A 10,008-nucleotide genomic window follows, 5' to 3' on the forward strand; every position below is an offset into this window, starting at 1 on the left:
TGTTAGTTTAAATAGAAATAATTTGATTGTAATTGTTTATGCCTAACTTCGGATTATTATAAAATGGCGGATGTCAACATTCCAGCATTTTGTAAATAAATCTGCATATTCGACTTTAAAATAAATAGAATCGGATATAAATAATCTCGTTACTTAAAGCGATTAAAAACTAGTTTTTTAAAGTAAATAGGACTATTTAAAAGTAACTAATTATTCGGGATTTATCGGCGTCTTTAACCCAGTGAGTATCATGTGTTTAAAAACTTAAAAGTTCGTGTTCACGAAGTAAAAATGCCACGAATTCTCATTGATCATCATTAGAAGAATTCGAAAGAACTTTTTAAAATGAGTACCAAATCTGTTCAGGACTTTAATACTATTCAATTCGAGAAAAAGTTGCAATCATTAAAAGACTCACAGGAGAGCATTAATAGCTTTTGCCATTGGTGCTTGCAAAATCATCAACATCATAAAAAGATAGTGATTAGTTGGTTGAATGTGTTAAAACGCGTTAGCATTGAGCAGAGGCTCACCTTGTTTTATTTGGCTAATGATGTTATTCAGTATTCAAAGAGAAGAAACTTGGAATTTGTGGAAAGTTGGAGTACAACATTACAAAAAGCAACTACCTTGGTTAGAGATGAAAAGATTAAACATAAAATATTGAGGATTTTTAAAATATGGGAACAACGTTGTATTTATGGTGAGGAATTTATTACCGATCTTTCGGGATTAATTAGTGCTACACCAACAAGAAGAAACGATGAGCCACAAGAATTCCAGGTAAAAAATAAATTTGTAAAATAAAATGTTATTATAATCATTATTCTGTTTAGCCAACTTATTTGATAACAAAAATACGACATTGTTCGAAATTGGAGGAAGATACTGATTTAAAACTAAAAAAATTTAAAGAACACAACCCAAAGATGATTAACGTAGAATCTTTGTGCTCTTCTTTAAAAGGTTTGTTTACTATTTCTTTGTGGCAACAAAAATTTTAGTTTGTGTCATGTTTTGTAGATCGTGCACAGGTTGATGATGTTGAAAAAGAAATGGAGGATTACGTCTCACATATGGAAGCTTATGTTAATGCTTTAAAACAAGAGATGAAAGCTAGACATAATTTAATATCTTTACTACAACAAGCAGAACAACATTTGGATAAAGACAAAAAAGATGTTAAAACCGTTGAAAAAGTATTTTATTATTTTTTGTGTTTGATTAAAATTAATAATTTGGCTAACATGACAACTTTTTTGGTTGATGAGCCAATGTGTTAATTTTATTATATATATATTCAACAAATTATTCATTGCCAATCCACATATTGATATAAATTTAGTTTTAATCTTGTAGAAACATTTTCAATATAAATTGTGGGTTTTAAAGCTTGGCATTGAAATTCTTTACAAATAAACATTTAATATATCATTAATTATATTGTAGGCATACAAAGCTTTTGCTTTAAAAGTTAAGGATCAGAAAAAACATTTAGAAGAACTTATTCCAAGATTAGCAAGTCCTGTTCCTTCACCAGATATTAATGCACCATCTCCAAGTCCTGATTCTGACTTGGATTTACCTAATCCTGAATCTCCACCAAAAGGTAATACTTTTTTTTAAATTATTTATACATAAAATTCTATTTTATTGATTTTTTTGTTCATATCATATCACTATCAATTTTTTATGCCCTTTTTTTTAAATTTTGAAATAATTTAGAATCTTTCTTAACAACTCTGTACCAAAAAGCTGGATTTTACAATCCAGTACCACCCCCGGCAGTAACAGAAGGAGGAAGTTTCATCAACAATGGATTTTCAAGTTTTATGGGGGGAAATATGCCTTTTAACGTCTCGGAGGTTCGTATAAAACAATACTTATTTTTATTTACTTTCGATTATAATCTAAAGAATTTAAAATAATTGTTGAATAGAGTATGAATTCTGTTTTTGGAAAACGTGAAACACCACCAAATTCAAATCCATCTGGGCCGCAGAACAACTACGCAAATTCTTTAACGAGTTTATTTCCGTCGATCACTCAACCACCACCTCCCCCCGATACTCCCGCACCACTTCCGGTGTCCGCACCGAACCAAGCTTTTCCATATAATGCTTCTCAAGTGCCCTTGATGCCACCTCCTCTGCCACCATTTTGCAATAAAAACGATTCGTATAATAATTCGGCGGGTTATAGGGAAGTTTATAATGAAAATGGATCAAATGACTACGGTAAATATATTTATTTATAATAAAAATTTCTCGACGTTGGGAATTTAAAAAAATTAGATATCTTTTTAGGAAATAATTACGCGCAAAATAATAGATATCAGCCAGAATCAAATTTTCAATCAAACACTAGTTCATATTCAAACACGTTTAATTCCGGTTATAATGACGAGTACAATCCTGAAGAGGAACCAGAAACATGGGAAAGTGAGGGGGGCGTTTGGGAACAACCTCCAGTTGATATGGAAACACCTGAAAGCCCGCCAATGTTTGAAAAGGAATCGTTTTCGGAACCCGTTGAATATCATGAGTCACATTCTGGTGGTAGTGGATCTGTGGATGTTGATCATCGGATTTTAGCATTACCAGGACAAAATCCAGGTATAATCCTTTTTAATTATGTTTTCTTTTTTTAATTTTTGTGTACTACAGGGTGTTTTATAAAGATATGTTTATAAATTATGAATTTCTTGTTAATATCATGTGTGGGAGAATATTTTTAAATTTAACAAGGACTACAAAAACCAGAAAATTCTCACATACACTAATTAGTTCTTAATGAGTCATTTATCTGGTTAGAAAATGGATTGTTATGAATGGATTTGTTAATTAAATCTATAAACTTTAAACAAACAAACTGTTAAAACAAATTAAATAGTTTTTGTCTAAATTAGAAAAAGTTTTACCAAATATATTTTGCTTGTATTTTCTTAATTTTTTTCTCGTTAAGATTCTCAATAAGGTTTAAGTTCGTGTTCTGAGGTATAAAATTTGAAATTTGTGATTCATACAATAAACCTTCTTCTTGTGTTATTTGTGTTCTTAACAATGTGAAGGATTTCTTCACAGTATAATTCGGAATTACCAAAGAAAATTGACCTAGCATAACATTCCTTCACGTTATAATTGATATTACAAAAGCTAATGACCTTACCTAACATTCTTTCGCAGGGTAATTGATATTTGTAAACAAAACTAACCTTACCTAATACGTGTTTTAATCGATTTTTTTTATTAATATTTATTAATTAATATAATAAAAGATAATTAAGCAATATTTTATTATAAACTTGTTAATGGTATCACTCGGGAGTTGGAGCAAGAAACCAACTCTACCCTGTTTGAAGGTTATGGAAGAAATAATCTCGCCCTAAGTTATGTTCATGATACATACAAAAGGGGACTGCTTTAAGTATCTTATCACTGAAAACATGCTCTTAACTTAAGTTGATGCAGGGTAATCTCAGAGGACACCTCGAAATCCTCAAGGACCCACGTCTAAACCACTTGATAGAAATTAAAACGAACCTGATACCGACAGAATATAATTTCGACCAGCCATATAAGGTCATATTTAGAAGCAAGGATGATTGGACGAAGGGTGAGCCTCAACTTAAAAGAGGCCTGGTACACCGATTCTTCAAAAATAGTTGGATCCGGATTAGTGGACCAAATAGTCGCATTAAATTGCCCTTCAGCTCAGACATAACCATTTTTCAGCAGAACTTCTTGCTATAAACTTCTGCATCGAGAAAAGCGACAGAAAGGGCATCTATAGACATTTTCACGGGCCGCACACTGGGCTGAATCCCGATTCTAGCTGGACAAAATTGTTTTATGAGCTTAACAAAGGCTAGAATAGCTTAAAAAAATAATAAAAAAATGTGTGAAGGAAAAAGTAGGTGATTTAGTTCTCAGAACAGAATTTTGAGGTTTTTCACATATTTAGAAAAATTAGTATAAAATAAAATGGAAAGATAAAATAACTGCTAATTTAGTTTCTAGTAAAAGGAAGAACTATTTTTATAAAAATTTTAAATCCGAATCATCTTCCGATTCGCTTGGAGAATCCTTCTCCGCTTCGCTATGCCTCCCTTGCCTTAGGACTCAGCTCCTTCAATGGGACTTTCTGGAACGTTCTAAGGCCTGAAATAACAGGATCCAGGATGATATTAAAAGCATGTGAATTAAGTCTTCACAGATTTTTATATATGAGGTGTGCTGGGCTCTGAATCGCCACATGTCCTTATTCCTTGCCTCCTGTGGCTACTCCTGGCTACTCCTGTGGCATGTTTGATGGCTAAAGAGCCATGTAAAATGATTTTATGTAGACTGGGAGGCATCCTGTACCAACCATACAGCTCCACAAACAGTTTGGCACTAGCATAGGTACGCATAGGTGTTTTTTTTCTTGTCATTATCATAATGAACAATTTGAGGAAGTAGTTTTATAAATACCTGAAGAATAGTTCCAAATCTAGATATTAATCGCTTATCAACTTTTATAGCTACAGCGGCTTCATCTGCATACTTAAAAAATTGGCGGGACACGTTCCCGGTGTTGGACGTCCTACTTCCTTGAAGTACTTTGTCCACTTTTACGGTGTGCGCTGGAAGGCTTCCTGTACCAGCCATCAATGACCTCAAAAACTCCCCGGATGCCAAGCTTTGCGTAAAATATCCTTTTTCTTGCAATTTTAATTCTCTATATTTTATCCGCCATCTTGATTTTTGAAAAGTTTTTTAATTCTGATCCCAGATTTGTAATCAGCACCTTAAAAGATCCCACCGATAACAAGTTTTATAAAAAAAATCAAGAAAGAATGAAAAAGTGTCAGTTTTAATTGAAGAATTTTTGTTATTACTCAATTTATGGTTCTTTATGGCCCTCCTTCTTTGCATATATTATTACTATATCATAATAAAGAAATTTTCAAAATTTGAAACCAATATGAAAAAAAGTTGTGCGTTAAAATGTACAGAATTTTTGAATTTCCACGAAGCAAAATCACACTCTTATGTTTGAATGGTATGAACTAATCTTCAATCTGACGTTTTCAGTGCTTGAAACTTCTTTCTAAAAGGTATCTAAACAAGTTATATTAACACTCAAACAAAATTTCCTATACCTTAAAACCTTACAAGTAAAGTTAGATAAAGTTCGCCTGAGACTTACATAAAGAACATAAAGGACGTAAGGTACAAGACCTTGGAGCAACACTAAGGTTCATCAACGACCTACACTTGCCCTAAACCCTTGAAGGGTTTTGCGAAGGGATTGTTCATGATACTTGGGGCGACCGACGTCTTCGAAGTCGGCCGAAATTATTTCTTCCATAAAGTTGTTCAGTTTGTAGTATTACTTTTACCAATATAAAGACCTTATCATATTCAACTTCATCATCACTTCCTAGTTCTTTGCCAAGTTTTTTCTTCTAGTTCTTTTTCTCAATCTTACTCGGAGGCAACCAGATTATTGACATTTTCTTCCATTTCATCCTACATGTAAACAAATATAACGTATTAAACTGTTATAAACATAGACAATGTGCTACATGAAGATTGTGCGAAACACAGACTCGCTATGACATGTACCGGTAATATAAATTAATTTGAAACAGTTTTATGAAATGCTTCAAAAATGTTAAATAAGTGTCAACAGGGAAACAACCCTGTGTATCGCTTTTGATCATGTTGAAATGGTTTTTTGTAAATTTAATTCATTTAGAAAATAAAACACCCTGTATACATTTCTTTCAAAATATTTTGATTTGAAAATGGTTGTTGAATATTACACTTTAGGTTTATTGTTTCGTCCAAAAACAAAATACTATATTTGATCTTTTTTAATTGCGCTTTTCATTATTGTTGGTGAATTTTGTTACTATGCTAAATCAAATAGGCCACAGAAAAAAGGATATCGACCACCGGAACTTGATAAGTCTCACGGGTTCACCAAAAGATGGAGAATCAAACAGTTGGAGTGGACAAGGAGATCAGGTTCGTTTATTTTTAATCGCAAATTTTATTCAATAAATAAAAACATGTCATTATTATTAAATTATTATTAATTATAAAAAAATTCATGTTATCCTAGGATTATCGTAAAGGTCAACAAACAGAAGACAAAGCGGATCGAGATTATCGCCTCCCGTTCACATTTGACGCATTAAAATTACCTCCTCCACCTCCACCCCCAAACAGTCAACAAATACAGATAATGCAGCAAAAATCTAACCATAAAAGGAATCAATCCCCACGAAAAGGAGTCGATAACGTGGAAAGCATCGATATGGATTTAAGTGATGAAGATCCTGTTAATGACAACTTCAAATTTGTTCGATTAAATGAGAACAATAAAACGTTAGAACCGCCACCCCCATTTCCAGAATTTTCTGATGAAGCGGATGCAAATGCAAACGACATTTTAGATGATCTCAATAATGATTTAGACGAAGATAATTTGATTTTTGGAGAAGAATTCGATGAAAGTGGGGGTCAATGGGACGAACAACAACATATGATGGGAGGGCCCCCCTTTCCATGTGGACCTGGTGGTCACCATGGAGGAATATTACCGCCCGTACCACACATGATGTTTATTCCAAATAATAACAATTTTGTTAACGGACGTGGAAGAGGTAATAATAAACGAGGCCGAGGTGATTTTAGGGGCGCAAGGCGTAATTGGGGGGGTGGCAGAAAAAACCGTGGAAGGGGACCAAGAAGGTTTTTTAGAGGAAGGTTTCGTGGAGGAGGTGGAGGACATTTTAATTAATTAAATTAAAAAAGGTTACGAAAAAAATTGGTTTAAAAATGTTTATTTTTTTTTTTTTTTTAGTTTTTAAATGAGTGTTTTTTCTTAATACTAAATAAGAAATTGTTTTTATTTGTTCAAAAATGTAATTGATAAGGATGATTTTAAAAGGCAGTTTAAAAAACAGTTAGGTTAGGTCTTTTTTGTGTTGGAACCTGTACTTTGTTTATAACCTTTTTGTAAATATGTACAAATTTTGTAACAAGGTGTAAATAATAATAAAATAGAGTTTAATGAATACATTTTGGTAAAAACTAATCAAGAAGCGAGCAAATTGTATTGATGTCCCCACAAAAATTGAGTCCGTTTTATTATAATTAATAATGATTTCAATATAAGACAAAAATATCTTTATGGAAATGAAGGAATGAACTTTATTAGTTCCATGGAATATTTAAAACTTTGTATAATGAATTAGATTTTATTATTAATGAGATTTATCTGAAAAGTTTTCGATATTTCAATTATCAAACCTTTATAATAATATATTGTTACCAAAATATATTCATTTAACAATTTAGACTGAAATTTAAATATTAATTTCAAGAACATTATTTGATACCACTATAATTTTATTTCTTTTTGTTTTTTGTTCTCGTAGTAAAAAAATTAAAATAAAAGAACCATCTACATTTTAGTGATTATTTACAACAACTTCTTTAATGTTTCTTTTATTTTTCTTTTAAAACTTAATCAGAACTAATAAGAAAATCGTTTATGTACTTCGCACATATAAATATTTTTTTTTTTCGTTAATTTTCTTCTCTTTCTCATAATAAAAATCTGTATGAACCTGATTTTTACAAATAAAACCTTGCTAGGACGAATTTTTGTTAATAAAAGTATTCCGGTAATTAAAATTTCAATTCAATTTTGAATTTCCCGCCGAAACTTTTCATTTTCTCGATCGCAATATGGCGGCGATCATAACCTCAACTCGAATGTTGAACAGGACCGTAACGATTTTTCCAATTTTCAATTTTCCTTCTATTAATACCTCCTATTTTGAAATCCAATTATTATTATTTTAACTAAAATTATTTATGATTTAGATTCACTAATAAAATTGGGAATTAACCCAGTTGTTTTTTTTTTTTGAAATTAGAATTTGGAGAGGTTAAGTTGTAACAAAACTTTTATAATTAACGCTTTTTGGATGTTTTTACAAAAAAATTGGCTGTGATTACTTTTTAAGTTTATTTAAATTCATATCAAATCGTGTGATTATTGTTAAATTGTTTATTTTATATTTTTGTAAAATTAATTAAAAAAATTAAACTGAGTTTTGTTTTATTTTAATAAAAGTTAATATTTATTATTCAACAACCATTTTCTTCCATGATATTTGTTATTGATTTTCTTCGCTTATTTTCTATAAACAATTTAATTTTCTTTTAATATTTTAGTTTTAAGTTATAGTCAGGGCCGGATTCAAAATAATTTTTTTTATTTTTTGATTTCAGATTAATATAAAGGGATTCAACTTCGAATCGGAGACTTTTAAGATATGTGAGTACTTACTTTATTTTATTAAATGAAAAATTTTACAAAAAAAAAATCATTTTCGAAAAAAAACTTAATAACTTGCAATGTTATTATTGATTTTAATTGGAATAATTTCACTTGAAGACGTACTAGAAGTGGAAGATCTTTCATAAACACCATCATTAGTGGGATCATTACAATTTTGCTTATTTAAATTAAGATCTCCTGCATCCAAAACTAACCTTGTCATATCCCCATTAAAAGGAAGTGGATTATTCAAAGAACTTGGTAAAACAATTTTTTCCAATAAATCAAATAAACTATCTGTCATCGCAGCGGATAAACCAACATCTATATCACCTAAATTACATTTACCACATTGAACACTTTCTTTAGCTAATTCCAATTTATTTTGAAGCGTATTTACTGAATATTTTCTATCAATAACACTGCCATATAAACTTGTTAAAGATTCGAAACATTTTTGAAGTTCTTTTTCGCGCAATCGCCGTTCCTTTTCTTTTTTAACAAATTCAGCGGGGGTCATCGATGCGACTGTATCAAAATTTCCCGAATTCTCTAGATCTGGGAAAGTACAAGAACCAACTCCTACCATATTCGGCATGATCCAACCCAACTGTGAATGCGAACTACATTTAGACGATATCCTTTTATAAGCAAGATGAGTTGACGGATGAATCGGTTCATAATGAGGATTAAAAGTGTCTTGATACTTTGAAAACGATGAGGAACAAATCGATAAAGTACTATTTACTTCTAAAAAAGGGAAAATGAAATGATTAACACTTTAAGAGAACGTTTTTATTACCTTTAATCTTTTTTCTGATTATCGTATTTGGGCGCGTTTTAATCGCCGTTTTTGCAATTTGCGCAATTTCCAACGTTAAATAAATGTATATAATAAACATGACGATTGCCAAAAATATTTCTAACGTAAAATTCGGAAACGAATAAATGTGAATTGTCGCCGTTTGACTGAGAATTTTTTTCGATAACGTTAAGAGATCTTCCATTTTTTAATTTACAATTACGATTTGGGGGGCATTAAGACGGTTTCGCGCGATCACGGTTTCGATATGCAATCGATGCAATCATTTGGAACGTCATTAAAAAAATAGATTTTTAGGTACTTTTAATTTGATTTTGACATTTTTGACATTTCTTTATAATTGTTTTTAGATTACTTTTAATGATTTTGTTATATTTATAAATATTTATTAAAATGTTTTCTAACTTAGTACAAAATTTAAATAAATCAATCTTTATATATATCTTTTCTCAAACTACACCAACCAGCCTAGAGATTTTTTGAGTTGCAGGATTCCGTTTAGATGTGTATCTCTGGTTCTTACCCTGCTACTGAGTGCTGTGTTCTTCAAAATAGGACAGTGACTCACTTTACAGTGCCTAAATTGTTCTACAAATGAGTGCCAAGTGACTCTCCATGATCACCCACAGGTAATCATTACTTTGCATTTGTGGCACCCTCAGCAAAAGTTGAATGTGTAATAAGCGTTTTATTGTTTATAATTTACAATATTCTACAATACAGTTATACACCCAGGCTCCAATTACCTCCCTCATCCATCTTTCGCCTTCACCCCCTCTCCCAAATTCTGCCTCTACAATGAGAGCTCCGCATTTGGTCAAAAATGATTTAAATACACTGTT

The 10,008-nt window shown here is 31.2% G+C and overlaps 2 protein-coding genes across 4 annotated transcripts; one reads left to right on the forward strand and one right to left on the reverse strand.

Moving 5' to 3' along the window:
* The first annotated feature begins 46 nt into the window (after positions 1 to 46).
* On the forward strand, positions 47 to 7,697 carry LOC111422781 (uncharacterized). Of its 3 annotated transcripts, none has more exons than XM_023056011.2 (9): positions 47 to 783; positions 837 to 966; positions 1,024 to 1,199; positions 1,450 to 1,609; positions 1,726 to 1,865; positions 1,940 to 2,237; positions 2,295 to 2,615; positions 5,917 to 6,014; positions 6,112 to 7,697. In XM_023056011.2, the coding sequence occupies exons 1-9, from the start codon at positions 346 to 348 to the stop codon at positions 6,790 to 6,792; spliced, it is 2,442 nt and encodes an 813-aa protein (XP_022911779.2). In that variant the 5' UTR covers positions 47 to 345; the 3' UTR covers positions 6,793 to 7,697. The 3 variants fall into 3 exon arrangements, with proteins under 3 accessions (XP_022911779.2, XP_022911780.2, XP_022911781.2); XM_023056012.2 differs by having other exon boundaries at positions 2,307 to 2,615; XM_023056013.2 differs by having other exon boundaries at positions 1,756 to 1,865.
* A 640-nt stretch (positions 7,698 to 8,337) lies between these two features.
* Positions 8,338 to 9,493, reverse strand: LOC111422782 (uncharacterized). Its single transcript, XM_023056014.2, has 2 exons — positions 9,146 to 9,493; positions 8,338 to 9,093 (listed from the first exon to the last, which is right to left on the reverse strand). Exons 1-2 carry the CDS (start codon positions 9,348 to 9,350, stop codon positions 8,408 to 8,410), a joined length of 891 nt encoding a protein of 296 aa, XP_022911782.2. The 5' UTR covers positions 9,351 to 9,493; the 3' UTR covers positions 8,338 to 8,407.
* Between the last annotated feature and the right edge of the window lie 515 nt (positions 9,494 to 10,008).

This window comes from Onthophagus taurus, chromosome 7, assembly GCF_036711975.1.
Source record: "Onthophagus taurus isolate NC chromosome 7, IU_Otau_3.0, whole genome shotgun sequence".
Classification (NCBI taxonomy): Eukaryota; Metazoa; Arthropoda; class Insecta; order Coleoptera; family Scarabaeidae; genus Onthophagus; species Onthophagus taurus.